Genomic DNA, 19346 nt, shown 5'->3' on the forward strand with positions numbered 1-19346 from the left:
GGTGCGATATTATAATTGTAAACATGGTTACCTGGTTAGGGGCCAACTGAGAAATTTCGTCCCTTCCTGAGCCGAACACCTGGCAGCTCCTTTGAGCCGCCTGCATCAAGAATAGACCTTAAACAGGCAAACCTGATCATTCCTTTATAATAACATTTACCATTTTCCACCATTATTCTTTTCCCTCTCACTTTACTACCCACAGTTGGAGCCAGCAGATCTGTATCATACATAACCCTTCATTATCACCTACACCTTGTCTGTGCAAATAGTCCCTCTTGGAAAGGCAATAGGAGAGAGTCTGTTGCTGGCTGCGTATATTATTTATTTGGGATTGCATGACCCAGAAAATGGAGTACATCAGATAAGTGTTTGTGTTTTTATCCACCCCCAACTACTCTAACATATTTAGTGTCTTTAGCATCCAAATGTACGAGGGAGATTGTACTTATTCTGTTATTAATAATATATCTTTTTAAATTTTGGTGTTTTTTTTTTTTTTTTTTTTTTTTTTTAAATTGTCAAATTTTTGTCGCAAAGTTAAGGTGATGTGTAGAATGGAAAGAAAACCAGAATACAATTATTTGGAAATGTGTTAAAGCCACATACGCTGTGAGCTCCACAAAGATGGTGCCGATCTCCTCCCTCTGCTGTGATCTGGACAGCCCAGGGGGAGTGTCCAGCAGAATCATTGTCCGTGTTTGTATAGGGTCGCAGCCCGACAACTGACTGTCATGCACAGGGGCTGCCATATTTGAGGTGAGTAAAGGCCGCTTTAGACGCTGCGACATCGCTAGTTAATGCTAGCGATGTCAAGCATGATAGCACCCGCCCCCATTGCACGGCCGATATGTGGTGATTGCTGCCGTAGCGAACATTATCGCTACGGCAGCATCACACGCACATACCTGCTCTGCGATGTCGCTGTGACCGGCGAACCGCCTCCTTTCTAAGGGGGCGGTTCGTTGAGCGTCACAGCGACGTCACTAAGCGGCCACCCAATCAAAGCGGAGGGGCGGAGATGAGCGGGACGAACTTCCCGCCCACCTTCTTCCTTCCTCATTGCTGGCGGGATGCAGGTAAGGAGAGGTTCCTGCGGTGTCACACATAGCAATGTGTGCTGCCGCAGAAACGAGGAACAACATCGTTACTGCAGCAGCAACGATATTTGGGAAGAGGGGGGCATGTCACCGATTTTAGCGATTTTGAACATTTTTGCAATGATTCAAAATCACTAATAGGTGTCACACGCAACGACATCGCTAAAGCGGCCGGATGTGCGTCACAAATTCCGTGACCTCAACGAGATTGCTTTAGCGATATCGTAGCGTGTAAAACCACCTTAACTGTCATTACACACAGCAAATCCAAGATGGCAGCCCCCAGTGCTTCAGTAAAACTAGAATTAAGTAAAAACTAAATAAACAGTGAATTTAATATTGTATTAAAAATACTTGATTCCATAATTACTATTATTTATACAAAAATAAAGTGAAAGTGACACCTTCCCTTTAACTCCTTTAGAAATTGAGGGCAGAAACACATCTCAAAAAGCTGGGACAGGCCATGTATACCATAGTGTAGCATTCCCTCCTTTTTACCACAGTTTGTAATCATCTGGGAAGTGAGGAGACCGATTACTGGAGTTTTGGAAGATGAATGTTGTCCCATTCTTCTCTGATAGGATTGTAGGATTCTTGCTGATACAAGGTCCTGGGGCTTCATTTGGTAGATTTTTCATTTTATAAGGGGCCAAATGTTTTCTATTAGTGAAAGGTCTAGACTGCAGTTGTGAGTGAACTTTACGAAAGAAAGTTTAATGCGGCACTCACCAGTCTCCAGTGCTTCTTTACCTTATCCAAAAGGGAGTCCCATCCAGTGATCACAAACACTATGCAGACGACCGTATTTTTGGTGAAAATGTTAACCACCGACAAAAAGCAGCTTGCACTTGGATCGGTGCTATTCAATGAGGTTGTGCATGTATCTGCTTGTTTTCCTCTGACTGCATGGTCTAAGTAAGAAAAAATCGTAGCTTTTGACTCCAAGAATCAAGGATATGTCGCGGGCGGAGAGGGGTTTTTTGGGAAACGCCGCTCGCCTGGGGGAATCTCTGGTCCAGTGCTGCTGCTCCTCGGTAGCTCGAGCACGGGGCCGGACCCGGGGCTTGAGCAGCGCCTCCTCGCCCACGAGTAAAAGGGAAGGTTTGGTGGTGGGATATCGGTTGTGACGCCACCCATGGGGTTGTGGTGATGGTGGGCACCACCGCTGCTGATGACGGGGGTTCCCGGGAGCGATGGCGGGGAGCAGCTGAGGTGTTGGCCCCTCCGTGGGTAGGGGCAGTCGGTCCCGGGGCCCCGGTTGGAGGGGTGGTGTTTGGTTGGATAGATGTTGGTGGGTAGGGGCTAGGTGCAGGTGCGACACGGTTCAGCGCTGTGCCGGATGGCACTGGTGTACTCACTCAGGTAGTCAATAACAGAGTCTCTGGTAAACCAAACGGCTGGATGGACGGGGCCCGCAGTCGGCTGCGGCGTCTTCACTCTCCCCGGACGGGTTGATGGCGGCTGTCTTTCCCTGCACCTGTGTGTAAGTGTTTGACCCCTATGGATTCCCACGGGTGGTCCGTTCCCCGGCTTGTACGTGTCGGGAGAGCCCGTTTTGCCTGCAGGCGCTAGCCCTTGGATCTCTGGCCGTTGGCGGTGGCTCTTATCCGGACGGGTTGGGCTGTTGCTTTCTGACGGGACTTGGGTGGGAATGAACCCCTGAGGTCCAGACCGCAATCAGAGAATTTGACCTTTACGGTGGCTTCCGAGCCTAGTCGGGGGTTTGAGAACCCTGCCTTGGTGTTTAGCTTCAGTCCGCTCCTCGGTTCGGTACCGGCGGGCCACCGCCCGACCCCGGTCCTGCGGTTCCGCAGACGTCCACTAACTCCTGCGGACGGCCACCACCGTCTGCCGACCTTGCTGATGGTGCCTGGGCTCCGACCCAGACACACACAGTCACTACTTCACTCCTCAACTCCAACTCCACTCCAAAACTCAACTGCAACTCAACTCTCTACTTTTCCCGCCTCCAGGCCTGTGAACTCCTCGGTGGGTGGGCCAACCGCCTGGCTCCGCCCCACCTGGTGTGGACATCAGACCCTGGAGGGGGCAACAAGGGTTTTTGTTTGACGGATGTTCCCTACCAGGGGAGGGGTGTGTGTGATATTATGTGACCCCTGGGGTCCAGAGCGTCACACTCCCCCTTGATAAAATGCAGACCGTCCGCGGGCTGCCCGTCCACCACCGGTTTTATTTTTCTGAAAAATATAAAAACAAAACGGTATGCATTTCAAATCTTCCCTTACGGGAGGCATGTCACTTAAACGTTTCAAACATGAACAATAAAACATTTTTAATAATAACGGACGGGTCCCATTTCTTCCGCTTCCCCACCCAAACAACCTAAACCTTGATGCTGCCCCTAAGAAGTGGGCAGCACCCCTTTTCCCCAGTCCGGAAAATAGAACCTGGTTCAGGTTGCCCAAGCTGGAACGGGTACGGTGTCTCGCACCCGACTCTCATTCAGGGGGCCCCACGTCCAGGGTAACCCCTGACCCCGGAGGATGGTCACCGGTCCTGGTGGTGACCGGACCCCAGCCTGCTCCGCTGCGGGTCCCTCCTCCAACCTGCCTCTCCGGAACTCAACGCAACTCAACTCTCTACTTTTCCCGCCTCCAGGCCTGTGAACTCTTCAGTGGGTGGGGCCAACCGCCTGGCTCCGCCCCACCTGGTGTGGACATCAGACCCTGGAGGGGGCAACAAGGGTTTTTGTTTGACGGATGTTCCCTACCAGGGGAGGGGTGTGTGTGTGTGTGTGATGATGATCTGTGACTCCTGGAGTCCAGGGCGTCACAGATACTCAGCCATTCACGCCTATGGGTGAACGAGTGCAGTCTAAGGACGGCGTCACACTTGCGATTGACTCGCACGAGTGCAATGTGAGAATCTCGCATTGCACTCGGACCAATGTTAATCAATGAGGCTGATCTGCTTATTTTTCATCAGCTCAGATTGGACTGAGGGAAAAATCGCAGCATGCTGTGATTTCTAGAGTTTCACGCAGAGCTTCCCTCTCGCGGGCCCTCACCGCCGCTGCCGCGCTCCTCACCTCTATCAAAGCAGCCGTCCCAGGAGCAGCATCTTCTGTCGACCAGTCGCGTTGCTCCGACATCTTGTTGCTTCGATGTCCAGGAACTTTATGAGCAGAGTCCTGGCGTCCCTGCTCCACTTCCGCTGCTACATCCCATCACGCCCCCTTGGTTTTTGGCAGCCAGCTCTCCAGCTTCCGCCTGCGCTCTCTAGCTGAGGGGCGAAGTTTCATCTTCGCACTCTTTTGGTCGGGAAGATGGCGTTTAGGCGCCAAAAATGGCGGGAACTGAATTTTGACACCGCAGCTTGTGTTTTTCAAGGTGCACATCACCCAGGTTAGTGGCTCCAGTCCAAATCCTGTTCGTGATGCCAAAGTTTTCGAGGTGTACTGCCCCTGCAGCAGTCGGACTGCTCGGATCCGGGGTTGCTCTGGCTCGAGGGTCTCCGGACCCGGGGGCTTGGGGTCACCCAAAAGTGAAAGGGGGGCTATTTACAGGGGGGTAAATGTTCGTGACGCCATCCGTGGTTTGCGGTAAAGGGAGTACTGCCGCTGCTGATGGGAGTACCCGGGGGAGATGGAGTGGGGCAGCCAGATGACGTTCCCTCCATGGGTAGGGGAGGCCCCGGGACTCTGAATTGCGGAGGTGTAGGGGAGCGTGGTGCAGGCCAGGCAGGGATTTTCAGGGGGAGAGCAATGTACTCACTCAGGCTGTATGGATGTTGGTGCGACCATTAAGCAGACTCTGACACAGAAGTAAACAAGTCTCTGGGTGCCGCTGCCGCTTTAGGGGGAGCTCGTCCGGAAATCCATCCCCGTGGGTATTGTTGTTGGTTCTGGACCTGCCTCCATGCACTAATTTAGAGTGTTCTGAGTGACCCCACAGCCTGAAGCTTTCGGGGTCCCATTCCCTACGGTTAGTTAGAGGCACTGTGCTCTCGATGGCTGACACTTGGGATCTCAGTGGGCCACATAAGCTGGAAAGCCCTATCCCCCTCATTGTGTTGATGCTTTCGATCTCTGAGCTCATGGGGAAAGTTCATAAAGCGTTTCCTCCACAGGTTAATTATCAGGTTGCGTGAAGTTACTCCCTGATCTAGGGTCCAGTACCCCACCGTGCTCGGTACCGATTCGGTTACTAGATTTTCCGGTGTCGACCGTTCTCCCACAGTAAGTCTGGCACCCCTCTCTAATACCCTGCGACCGGGTTTCCGACTCCTCCGGTCCCAGACCACTGTCTGCGACCTAGCCAACGTCTCCCAGGGAGCTCCAATTCCTCACTCTGAGGGCTACCACTGTTCGGACTCAGCTCGTCACACCAGTCTGCCTGACCCTCAGGCGGGTGGTCCTATTTCAGCTAGACCAACCACTGGTGTGCCTGACAGGGTGTGGTGTGAGGTGTGGCTAGGATTTGAGTGCTGATGGAGCAATACCAAAGGTTAGGATCCCAGAACCATGGGGGGTTGAGCTCTGCACCAAAAGAGAAAGGAGTGCAGTACCCTGTGACACCCTGACTAATTCAGGGGCATCACATATGTGTGAGGTAATCTGATTTCAGTAGAGAAACAGACTGACAGAGATTAAGAGAGAGAGAGATTGAGAGAGACGGACAGAGATTGAGAGAGAGAGAGAGAGAGAGAGAGAGAGAGACGGACAGAGAGAGAGACCGAGAGAGAGACGGACAGAGAGAGACGGACAGAGATTGAGAGAGAGAGAGAGACGGACAGAGATTGAGAGAGAGAGAGACGGACAGAGATTGAGAGAGAGAGAGACGGACAGAGATTGAGAGAGAGAGACGGACAGAGATTGAGAGAGAGAGAGACGGACAGAGATTGAGAGAGAGAGAGACGGACAGAGATTGAGAGAGAGAGAGACGGACAGAGATTGAGAGAGAGAGAGACGGACAGAGATTGAGAGAGAGAGAGACGGACAGAGATTGAGAGAGAGAGAGACGGACAGAGATTGAGAGAGAGAGAGACGGACAGAGATTGAGAGAGAGAGAGACGGACAGAGATTGAGAGAGAGAGACGGACAGAGATTGAGAGAGAGAGAGACGGACAGAGATTGAGAGAGAGAGAGACGGACAGAGATTGAGAGAGAGAGAGACGGACAGAGATTGAGAGAGAGAGAGACGGACAGAGATTGAGAGAGAGACGGACAGAGATTGAGAGAGAGACAGACGGACAGAGATTGAGAGAGAGAGAGACGGACAGAGATTGAGAGAGAGACGGACAGAGATTGAGAGAGAGACGAACAGATATTGAGAGAGAGACGGACAGAGATTGAGAGAGAGAGACGGACAGAGATTGAGAGAGAGACGGACAGAGATTGAGAGAGAGACGGACAGAGATTGAGAGAGAGAGACGGACAGAGATTGAGAGAGAGAGACGGACAGAGATTGAGAGAGAGAGACGGACAGAGATTGAGAGAGAGAGACGGACAGAGATTGAGAGAGAGAGAGACGGACAGAGATTGAGAGAGAGAGAGACGGACAGAGATTGAGAGAGAGACGGACAGAGATTGAGAGAGAGACGGACAGAGATTGAGAGAGAGACGGACAGAGATTGAGAGAGAGACGGACAGAGATTGAGAGAGAGACGGACAGAGATTGAGAGAGAGAGACGGACAGAGATTGAGAGAGAGAGACGGACAGAGATTGAGAGAGAGAGACGGACAGAGATTGAGAGAGAGAGACGGACAGAGATTGAGAGAGAGAGACGGACAGAGATTGAGAGAGAGAGACGGACAGAGATTGAGAGAGAGAGACGGACAGAGATTGAGAGAGAGAGACGGACAGAGATTGAGAGAGAGAGACGGACAGAGATTGAGAGAGAGAGACGGACAGAGATTGAGAGAGAGAGACGGACAGAGATTGAGAGAGAGAGACGGACAGAGATTGAGAGAGAGAGACGGACAGAGATTGAGAGAGAGAGACGGACAGAGATTGAGAGAGAGAGACGGACAGAGATTGAGAGAGAGAGACGGACAGAGATTGAGAGAGAGAGACGGACAGAGATTGAGAGAGAGAGACGGACAGAGATTGAGAGAGAGAGACGGACAGAGATTGAGAGAGAGAGACGGACAGAGATTGAGAGAGAGAGAGACGGACAGAGATTGAGAGAGAGAGAGACGGACAGAGATTGAGAGAGAGAGAGACGGACAGAGATTGAGAGAGAGAGAGACGGACAGAGATTGAGAGAGAGAGACGGACAGAGATTGAGAGAGAGAGACGGACAGAGATTGAGAGAGAGAGACGGACAGAGATTGAGAGAGAGAGACGGACAGAGATTGAGAGAGAGAGACGGACAGAGATTGAGAGAGAGAGACGGACAGAGATTGAGAGAGAGAGACGGACAGAGATTGAGAGAGAGAGAGAGACGGACAGAGATTGAGAGAGAGAGAGACGGACAGAGATTGAGAGAGAGAGAGACGGACAGAGATTGAGAGAGAGAGAGACGGACAGAGATTGAGAGAGAGAGAGACGGACAGAGATTGAGAGAGAGAGAGACGGACAGAGATTGAGAGAGAGAGAGACGGACAGAGATTGAGAGAGAGAGAGACGGACAGAGATTGAGAGAGAGAGAGACGGACAGAGATTGAGAGAGAGAGAGACGGACAGAGATTGAGAGAGAGAGAGACGGACAGAGATTGAGAGAGAGAGAGACGGACAGAGATTGAGAGAGAGAGAGACGGACAGAGATTGAGAGAGAGACGGACAGAGATTGAGAGAGAGACGGACAGAGATTGAGAGAGAGAGAGACGGACAGAGATTGAGAGAGAGAGAGACGGACAGAGATTGAGAGAGAGACGAACAGATATTGAGAGAGAGACGGACAGAGATTGAGAGAGAGAGACGGACAGAGATTGAGAGAGAGAGACGGACAGAGATTGAGAGAGAGACGGACAGAGATTGAGAGAGAGAGACGGACAGAGATTGAGAGAGAGAGACGGACAGAGATTGAGAGAGAGAGACGGACAGAGATTGAGAGAGAGAGACGGACAGAGATTGAGAGAGAGAGAGACGGACAGAGATTGAGAGAGAGAGAGACGGACAGAGATTGAGAGAGAGACGGACAGAGATTGAGAGAGAGACGGACAGAGATTGAGAGAGAGACGGACAGAGATTGAGAGAGAGACGGACAGAGATTGAGAGAGAGACGGACAGAGATTGAGAGAGAGAGACGGACAGAGATTGAGAGAGAGAGACGGACAGAGATTGAGAGAGAGAGACGGACAGAGATTGAGAGAGAGAGACGGACAGAGATTGAGAGAGAGAGACGGACAGAGATTGAGAGAGAGAGACGGACAGAGATTGAGAGAGAGAGAGACGGACAGAGATTGAGAGAGAGAGACGGACAGAGATTGAGAGAGAGAGACGGACAGAGATTGAGAGAGAGAGACGGACAGAGATTGAGAGAGAGAGACGGACAGAGATTGAGAGAGAGAGACGGACAGAGATTGAGAGAGAGACGGACAGAGATTGAGAGAGAGAGAGACGGACAGAGATTGAGAGAGAGAGAGACGGACAGAGATTGAGAGAGAGACGAACAGATATTGAGAGAGAGACGGACAGAGATTGAGAGAGAGAGACGGACAGAGATTGAGAGAGAGACGGACAGAGATTGAGAGAGAGACGGACAGAGATTGAGAGAGAGAGACGGACAGAGATTGAGAGAGAGAGACGGACAGAGATTGAGAGAGAGAGACGGACAGAGATTGAGAGAGAGAGACGGACAGAGATTGAGAGAGAGAGAGACGGACAGAGATTGAGAGAGAGAGAGAGAGACGGACAGAGATTGAGAGAGAGACGGACAGAGATTGAGAGAGAGACGGACAGAGATTGAGAGAGAGACGGACAGAGATTGAGAGAGAGACGGACAGAGATTGAGAGAGAGACGGACAGAGATTGAGAGAGAGAGACGGACAGAGATTGAGAGAGAGAGACGGACAGAGATTGAGAGAGAGAGACGGACAGAGATTGAGAGAGAGAGACGGACAGAGATTGAGAGAGAGAGACGGACAGAGATTGAGAGAGAGAGACGGACAGAGATTGAGAGAGAGAGACGGACAGAGATTGAGAGAGAGAGACGGACAGAGATTGAGAGAGAGAGACGGACAGAGATTGAGAGAGAGAGACGGACAGAGATTGAGAGAGAGAGACGGACAGAGATTGAGAGAGAGAGACGGACAGAGATTGAGAGAGAGAGACGGACAGAGATTGAGAGAGAGAGACGGACAGAGATTGAGAGAGAGAGACGGACAGAGATTGAGAGAGAGAGACGGACAGAGATTGAGAGAGAGAGACGGACAGAGATTGAGAGAGAGAGACGGACAGAGATTGAGAGAGAGAGACGGACAGAGATTGAGAGAGAGAGACGGACAGAGATTGAGAGAGAGAGACGGACAGAGATTGAGAGAGAGAGACGGACAGAGATTGAGAGAGAGAGACGGACAGAGATTGAGAGAGAGAGACGGACAGAGATTGAGAGAGAGAGACGGACAGAGATTGAGAGAGAGAGACGGACAGAGATTGAGAGAGAGAGACGGACAGAGATTGAGAGAGAGAGACGGACAGAGATTGAGAGAGAGAGACGGACAGAGATTGAGAGAGAGAGACGGACAGAGATTGAGAGAGAGGGAGACGGACAGAGATTGAGAGAGAGGGAGACGGACAGAGATTGAGAGAGAGGGAGACGGACCGAGATTGAGAGAGAGGGAGACGGACCGAGATTGAGAGAGAGGGAGACGGACCGAGATTGAGAGAGAGAGACGGACAGAGATTGAGAGAGAGAGACGGACAGAGATTGAGAGAGAGACGGACAGAGATTGAGAGAGAGACGGACAGAGATTGAGAGAGAGACGGACAGAGATTGAGAGAGAGAGACGGACAGAGATTGAGAGAGAGAGACGGACAGAGATTGAGAGAGAGAGACGGACAGAGATTGAGAGAGAGAGACGGACAGAGATTGAGAGAGAGAGAGACGGACAGAGATTGAGAGAGAGAGAGACGGACAGAGATTGAGAGAGAGACGGACAGAGATTGAGAGAGAGACGGACAGAGATTGAGAGAGAGACGGACAGAGATTGAGAGAGAGACGGACAGAGATTGAGAGAGAGAGACGGACAGAGATTGAGAGAGAGAGACGGACAGAGATTGAGAGAGAGAGACGGACAGAGATTGAGAGAGAGAGACGGACAGAGATTGAGAGAGAGAGACGGACAGAGATTGAGAGAGAGAGACGGACAGAGATTGAGAGAGAGAGACGGACAGAGATTGAGAGAGAGAGACGGACAGAGATTGAGAGAGAGAGACGGACAGAGATTGAGAGAGAGAGACGGACAGAGATTGAGAGAGAGAGACGGACAGAGATTGAGAGAGAGAGACGGACAGAGATTGAGAGAGAGAGACGGACAGAGATTGAGAGAGAGAGACGGACAGAGATTGAGAGAGAGAGACGGACAGAGATTGAGAGAGAGAGACGGACAGAGATTGAGAGAGAGAGACGGACAGAGATTGAGAGAGAGAGACGGACAGAGATTGAGAGAGAGAGACGGACAGAGATTGAGAGAGAGAGACGGACAGAGATTGAGAGAGAGAGACGGACAGAGATTGAGAGAGAGAGACGGACAGAGATTGAGAGAGAGAGACGGACAGAGATTGAGAGAGAGAGACGGACAGAGATTGAGAGAGAGAGACGGACAGAGATTGAGAGAGAGAGACGGACAGAGATTGAGAGAGAGAGACGGACAGAGATTGAGAGAGAGAGACGGACAGAGATTGAGAGAGAGAGACGGACAGAGATTGAGAGAGAGAGACGGACAGAGATTGAGAGAGAGAGACGGACAGAGATTGAGAGAGAGAGACGGACAGAGATTGAGAGAGAGAGACGGACAGAGATTGAGAGAGAGGGAGACGGACAGAGATTGAGAGAGAGGGAGACGGACAGAGATTGAGAGAGAGGGAGACGGACAGAGATTGAGAGAGAGGGAGACGGACCGAGATTGAGAGAGAGGGAGACGGACCGAGATTGAGAGAGAGGGAGACGGACCGAGATTGAGAGAGAGAGACGGACAGAGATTGAGAGAGAGAGAGAGAGACGGACAGAGATTGAGAGAGAGAGACGGACCGAGATTGAGAGAGAGAGACGGACCGAGATTGAGAGAGAGAGACGGACCGAGATTGAGAGAGAGAGACGGACAGAGATTGAGAGAGAGAGACGGACAGAGATTGAGAGAGAGAGACGGACAGAGATTGAGAGAGAGAGACGGACAGAGATTGAGAGAGAGAGACGGACAGAGATTGAGAGAGAGAGACGGACAGAGATTGAGAGAGAGAGAGACGGACAGAGATTGAGAGAGAGAGAGACGGACAGAGATTGAGAGAGAGAGACGGACAGAGATTGAGAGAGAGAGACGGACCGAGATTGAGAGAGAGAGACGGACAGAGATTGAGAGAGAGAGAGACGGACAGAGATTGAGAGAGAGGGAGACGGACAGAGATTGAGAGAGAGGGAGACGGACCGAGATTGAGAGAGAGAGAGACGGACAGAGATTGAGAGAGAGGGAGACGGACCGAGATTGAGAGAGAGGGAGACGGACCGAGATTGAGAGAGAGACGGAGACGGACCGAGATTGAGAGAGAGAGGGAGACGGACCGAGATTGAGAGAGAGGGAGACAGAAAAACAGACAGAGGGATTTTTCTTTCTTGTGAACCGCACAAAACTTGAGCATTTAAAAGACCAATAGACGGGAATGAGTAATATATTCTGTCCAAAAAAAGAAACTGCGCATATGGGTCAAATGGATGTGTGAATGGGGCCTTATGCTGAGCTCTATTTGGGGGAAAACATGGGGCAAATGCCTGAAGGTTTCATGTTCATTTTGCAGTATCCCCATGATATTCCTCTATAATCTTCGTCATTTCCCTCTAATCCCTTTTGTGTATACATTAGATGTATTAAAAGTGCAGCCACCTACCTATATACTGTATCCAGGCAAAATGCCATGGCTTAGAGTTTCATTTGTAGCATGAGGTGATTTGGCATTAATATGATATTAGTTTGTCAAAGGTACTCACAGCACGACGCTTTATAGCACAGAGGGGAGCTGTGAACTTCCGCTTGGTAGCGTACCATGTTCGTATAGCAGGTAGGCCTGTATTCTAGGGAAGAAAAAATGTCTTGCAGAATAAATCCTCTAAACTCTATTTACTTTCCCCCGGCAGGAGACCTTTGTCACATTCGGTGGAAATATTAGCTTTGCCCGAACAATCTCGCTTGTTGTAGGCATCACAGTATGAAGCCGGCCATATCTGTTCTCTAAAGTGCTTATTACTGACATTCAAGGCTCATATTATAAGCCGAATAAACTGAGAAGTTCTAAAGTAAAAATAGACTTCAATAAATGTCAATTATTGACTAATAATATTAATTTCTCGCTGGTGGCATTTATGCATTTTTTATATGATTTATATAAACCTTAAAGGAATTGTCTACTTGGCACAATCCTCTTTATTTGTTTTTCTTTTTTTAAATCTTTTAAATTCAAATTTGAAGTGTCTTCTAACCGTTAATTAGCTGCATGAGGTCCATTGCCCCCAAAGCAAGTTTGTTTTTGTCATAGTTCCTCAAACCGTAGCCGTCCATTTTGGTAGTTTCCTAGCTATAATTACTTGTTAATATTAATAATGTGCCGTCCCTGTAGCGGATCGAACTGCTTGGATCCGGGGGTGGTGATCGTTCGCGGCTCGAGGGTTTCCGGACCCATGGGCTTAGGGGCCACACTCAAATGGAAAGGGAGTATTTTCAGGGGATTTGGTATAGTTCATGACGCTACCCGTGGTGTACGATAATTGGGAGTACCGCCGCTGCAGTTGGGAGTACCCGGGGTGATGGAGTGGGGCAGCTAGGTGACGTTTTCCTCCACGGGTAGGGGTAGGCCCCGGGATTCTGGTGGGTGAGATGCGGGGACACAGTGCAGGGGTCAGTCGGGTACTCACTCAGCAATGAAGCAGATGCTGACAACAAGGTAAACCAAGTCTCTGAACGCCATTGCCTTTCGAGGGGAGCTCGTCCGGGTCCCGTCCCCTACAGTACTGCCGGTGGTCCATAACCTGCCTCCTGGCACTAAGTTTTAGATTGTCCGTTTTGGCCCGGTAGCTTGGAGCTGTCTGGGCCCCGCTCCCCACTGTGGCTAAGTGAAGGAGCCTGCTCTCAGGAGCTCACGCTTGGGATTTCAGTGGGCTGCTTGTTAGGAAAGCCCTATCCCCCTCGTTGCGCTAGTGCCCCCGATCTCTGAGCTGGTGGGAACAGTCCATAAAGGCCCTGTCCTCCGCAGGTTACTTACCGGGTTGCCTGAAGGTTCTCCCCGACCTAGGGTCTGTGTACCCCATCATGCCTTCGGTCCCGGACCGGGGATAGGACTAGGCTGCTGACCGTCCTCCTTGATGGGTCCCAGGCACCTAGCCTCAATCCCCTGCAATCGGGGTTCCGACTCCTCTAGGTCCAGACCACCGTCTGCGACCTAGTTTTCCTCTCCCCTGGGAGCTCCAACTCCCAGCTTCCTCAGAGCTCCTCACAGCTTGAGGGCTACCACTGAACTGACTTGGTACCTCCCTGTCTGACCCCTAGGTGGGCGGCCCTATTCCTGCTTAAACAGCCCACTGGTGTGCCTGACAGGTGTGGTGCAAAGTGTATCTAGGATTTGTGAATGTTGATGGAGGCAGTACTGCACGATGGAGACCCAGAACCATGGGGGGTTGATTACTGCACGTGTAGGACAGTTTGTGCAGTACCCTGTGACGACCTGAATAGTCCAGGGGCGTCACAATTACTTCTGTTTTCATAGTGCAAAAGTAGACTTTTTTTAATGTTTGCTGATTACTAAAAAGTTTAGATTACCTTCCTAAATAAAGGAAAATATTTCTTTTAATATAGGTTTTATTTTTCAAATCTGAAAAATGGGGTCCTATTGACCCCAAGCAACTAATAGTGTAAGTATTTTGGTGCTGGGACTCCAAGGAAGTCGTTAGTAATCAGTAGGGGAATTCAGCCACAAGGGTTCGATTTTCCTGCAGCTCTCCCGCAGGAAATACTGAAGTATTGCATAGTGCTCAATGAAGTCAATGAGTTCTTACAAGAGTTTTCTCATGTTCCTCCTTGAGTAGAGATGAGGGGACCCATGAATGTTTCGGTTCGGCTGGACTTTAGTTAAAAGTTCATTTTGGGTCCTGAACTTGTTCCCAAACCCCATATAAGCCAATGGTGACCTGAACTAACTGGCTCGACTCAAGTAATGAGTATAATGGGAGTCAATGATTGGGCAGTTCGGCTCTCCGTTCACATACAGCCAGCCCTAAAAAGAGCATTTCTGGGGCAGGGAAAGTGTTTTTTTGTTTTTTTTGGGGTTTTTTTTGGGGTTATACACACCCACTGGTGGGCACAGACAGAAGAGTGCAGCAAGAACAGTGTATGGGCCCTTTGCAGGCCAAGAGCTCATAAAAATTCAACATTACATCTGTTTTGGAGATAGAAATGGACCCCCTGACCTCTTTTGCCCCTGTAAACACACATAGGTTGCACCAATGATATGTCCACCCCTGTACACACCGCTTCCAAAAATATTTTTACCCCCAGTGAGAGCCAGTCAGCCAGCCACTGTAAACGGCTCTCACTGGGCTGAGCACTAATGTACCCGAGCACAGAGATGCTCAAGGGAACTCCAATGATCTCTTGGACGTCACTGCATACAGACTTCTTGCTGAATACTCACCTGTTACCTGTGATGCTCCGGCTTCCAGGTCCTCAGTGCAGTGAATAATCAATGAATATAATGAGTGGGGGTCAGACGCAGGAGACAGCAGAGGCGAAGAAAACACCACTGGATACAGGTGAATATAGATCTTTTATTTCAAAGACCCGTGTTTTTTCCAGTACATGTCACACTGATGTCACACAGATCACATCCGTGTGCGATCCGTGTGATGCCGGAGAAAAAACGGACATGTCTCCGTGTGTGCGTGCGGGGCCACGAGGGGGTCACACAGTCCATGTGAAAACACGGATGTGTGAGTAACACCACAGAATAACATGAGTACGTGTGGCATCCGTGTTAAAAACTGATGTCACACGTACCTGAAACACGGAAGTCTGAAAGAGGCCTAAGATAATGTTAGGTCTTCCAAAGTAAGAAACACTAAATGGAGCTGCTCTACACACTGGTTAAGTGTGGCTCAAACAGATGATCTGCTTGTATTACAGTTGTTTTTTATTTTTATTTATTTTATTTACATGTATAATTTTTTTCTTTAGGTTATGAGTATATTGGTGAAACCTCTAGGACCTCACCAAAAATAAGAACGAGGGGCCAATACTGTCCACCATTCTGTACTTCCCTGCAATGCAGGGGAACCATAGCTGATAAGCAGACATGTGCAGCTAACAATCGCAAGTGGATCTGAGATCCACCCATGCCTGTTAATCCGTTAGGTTGTGCTCTCAAAATCTGACAGCACGATCTAACGCTCTCCAGGAGGGTTTGTGCTGTTTGCCGCCGCCATTGGTGGCCCTGTGGCGCAATCATGGGGTTCCAATGGGTTGCCATGACCGCGTCGAGTCAGATGATGAGTCCTGTCACTGCCAAGACCTGTTTCCTCTGATGCCAGTAGAGCGCCGGCACACACAGGAGGGCTGCATTTCTCCTGATCAGAAGAGACTAACAGTCATAAAATGCCTAGGGGGACTAGTAAAATCGGTGTGTGTGTGTGTGTGTGTGTGTGTGTGTGTAATATAGATAGATATAGAGATATATATATATATATATATATATATATATATATATATATATATATATATATATATATATATATATATATATATATATATATATAATATTTTAGTTTGTGTGTATATTGTATGTATGTATAATATTATACTATGTATATTAGTATATAATGTGTATGTATAACGTTTAAAAAAAAAAAGGCAAATATAATAAAGTAAAAAAAATCTATAATTTCAAATCACCCCCCTTTTGCCCCATTTTAGGATGAGGCCATAATAAAAAAAAAAAACCCCTTACATGTTTGGGCATTTCTGAATGGTGCAATACCAATCTATCAAACATAAAATCTATTAATCTGATCGGTACATGGCGTAGCAAGAAAAGAATTTAAAACTCCAAAATTACGTGGGGTTTTTTTTCTCCGCAACATAGCATTAAAATGCAATAACAGGCGATCAAAACATCTCATCTCCACAAAAATGGTATAATTATAAACGAAAGCTCAAAACTCAAAAACGAAGCCATCACGAAGCGCCAGATACCAAAAAATAAGAACGCTACGAGTCTCGGAAAAGGGAGATGAAACCCAATTCTTTTTTTGGACAAACTTCTGAATTTTTTTTTTAATCCCTTAGTTAAAAGTATACATATTTGGTATCTGCAAACTCGTACCGATGTTGGACATCATACGGACACATCCGTTTTACCATACAGTGAACGTGGTAAAAACAAAATAAAATGCGATTGCACTTTCTTTTGAGTTTCACCGCACTTTCTTCTCAGCACACTATATGGTAAAACTTATGGTTTCATTCAAAAGTACAACTTGCCCTGCAAAAAAACAAGCCTTCATATGGCAAGGTTGACGGAAAAATAAAAATGTTATGGGTCTTGGAAGAGGGAGAGATAAAAACGGAAAATCGCTGGGGGGGGGGATGAAGGGGTTAATGTGCGATGAGGTTAAATAACACAAGTGCAACCTAACGATCAGAGGTGCTGTTTCTATAGAGTAACCCAACCCCTAACTTTTAGTCCCTAGTCCTATACATCCCATTCCCACTTTGAGGAGCTGAACTAGATTTGCCTTTTATATTAATATTTGTTTATTTTTTGTCCTCTTATTTAGACTGTTATCCAGGACACCAAACCAGATCTATCCTGGCTCTCAGGCTGGAGACGCACAAATTGGCAGAAAAATTTCAAAGGACGACAGTCACATTGACTAGAAGATGCGTTGCGACTACATTCGTGGCCATTTCTCTTCCGCGGTGTCTCTACTCTTACTGACTGTTACAGTTCTATGTTTACATGTTCACATAACTGTTTTGGTTGGATTTTGTGTTACATTTAACTCCTCCCATTTACTTTATATTATATATAATTTTTAGGGTACTTGCACGTGTGTCGTTTGCACTGTGCAATTTAAATGTTGTAGTTAAGCCGCACATATCGTACTTTGCATTGCAAGGAGTGAAATCCGCAGCATAAATTGGCACGATGCTGGTTACTGACCATCTCCGGTCAATATACACTGCAGATATTCTCTGCCGCCTGTATAACATTTCTTAAAATCAAGTAATCTGCTACTTATCCCCCCACCACATATGAACATAACCTAAACCCACTCACTAGAACACATCACAAATAAGCACGACACCTGGTGTTCCTATATAGAATGATTGGGTCTTGTGTATAATGTAGACTTATGTTTAAAGGGGTTTTCAGGTCTCTTATTAAAGGGGTTGTCCTCTACTTTTACACTGATGGTCTATCCTTGAGAAAGGTTATCAATGTCTGATCGGTTTGGGTCCAACGCCCGGCACCCCCGCCTATGAGCTATCCTAAATGCTCAGTTCAGATACTGCCTCGTCTACTGATAGTGGCTGTAGCCAGGTACCCCACATCTTACTCCTTTTGATTAGAATGGGAGGCGGACATGCAGTACCTGGCCACAGAAGACTGGGTAGTGTTGGAACTGAGTATTTCCGGCTGCCGCCGCCAGGGTCAACAGCAGTTGATCGACGGTGTGTTTGGACCCCTTCCGATTAGACATTGATGACCTATCCTAAGGATAAATCATCAATGTAAAAGTAGTGGACAACCCCTTTAAAGTTGACATAGCAAAACCTTATAAAAGTAATAAAGAAGTTATAATGACCACCATAATCTGCCCCTGGCTGCAGCTCTGCTGAACTGGAATGATGAGGTCCCCACTGACAGTCACTAACGCTGCAGCCAATCCATCATCTCAGAGGTCACGTCACTGGTGGTCGTGAAATCATCACTTCTGTTCCTGGCTGATTCTGGTGACAAATATGGCTTCATTTTACCTTTTAGAAGGATGTTTCCCTATATAAGATGTTATAAATGAGTAGAAAGCCCCTTTAAGTGACTGTCAGGCAATCGCATCCCTTTTGCTTGTTTGATATAAGCTTCAGATGGTCATAAAATAAACATTTTATACTATGTATTGCTGCACTGGTTGTCATTACTTTTTATTATGTTTTTAGTATTTGAGTGCTACCACAGAGGGCAATAATATTGATCACTTTCTAACAATATGACCCTGTTCACTATTGTAAACCATTGCCTTGGGTGATATTAACTCCTTTACTTTTCTAGACCACCAGGAAACCTGATAATAAACTGTTAACAGCCTTTTTATTGCCCTAAATCAGTAGGCATGTAATCATAAATAGATCTTCTGTCCTAAACCACAATGGATGCCACCATTAACCCTTTTTATCTCTTCTAGACCACCAGATTTTTACTATTTTGACCCCCTCTATCTAAATTCTTTAGGCTTAGCCCCCATATCTATATTGATATTTTAGGTGGACATCCTCTAAAGGGTTATTCCCATCTCCAAGATCCCATCCCAATATGTAGTAGGTGTAATAATAACAATACTAGCAAATATCTCCAGTTAGAAAGGTTCACTGTGTCGCTTATCTCATGTTCAGGGCATTGCAGGACCTTGGGTATCCATGGTTATGACCATGCATATAGTCAGTTAGTTGATCGTGCTCGTCCATGGATACCTACGGTCCTGCAATGCCCTGAACTTGAGGTAAGTGACATAGTGAATCAGGAGAACTATACTACATTTGTAATTGGAAGTATTTATTAATTATTATTATTACACCTACTACATATTGGAATAGGATCTTGGAGATGGGAATGCCCCTTTAACTTAGGTTTCTTCTAAAGCATTGTAGTAAGTTAAAGGGGCATTCCCATCTCCAAGATCATTTTCCAATATGTAGTAGGTGTAATAATAATAATAATATCCAATACCTCCAATTATAAATGTAGTATAGTTCTCCTGATTCACTATGTCACTTACTTACCTCAAGTTTAGAGCATTGCAGGACCTTAGGTATCCATGGATATGAGCACGAGCAACTAACTGTGACTATATGCATGGTCGTAA

General features: G+C 47.8%; 1 protein-coding gene across 1 annotated transcript in view; it reads left to right on the top strand.

Annotated features, from left to right (window-relative positions):
* Positions 1 to 18381, top strand: part of LDAF1 (lipid droplet assembly factor 1) — a 96915-nt gene extending 78534 nt beyond the window's left edge. Inside the window, exon 5 of the mRNA XM_075319159.1 lies at positions 17040 to 18381. Within this exon, the coding sequence (XP_075175274.1) occupies positions 17040 to 17139 (100 nt within the window). The 3' untranslated portion in view covers positions 17140 to 18381. The remainder of the gene's footprint in view (positions 1 to 17039) is intronic.
* Positions 18382 to 19346: the final 965 nt, after the last annotated feature.

Source organism: Anomaloglossus baeobatrachus, chromosome 7 (genome assembly GCF_048569485.1).
Source record: "Anomaloglossus baeobatrachus isolate aAnoBae1 chromosome 7, aAnoBae1.hap1, whole genome shotgun sequence".
NCBI lineage: Eukaryota > Metazoa > Chordata > Amphibia > Anura > Aromobatidae > Anomaloglossus > Anomaloglossus baeobatrachus.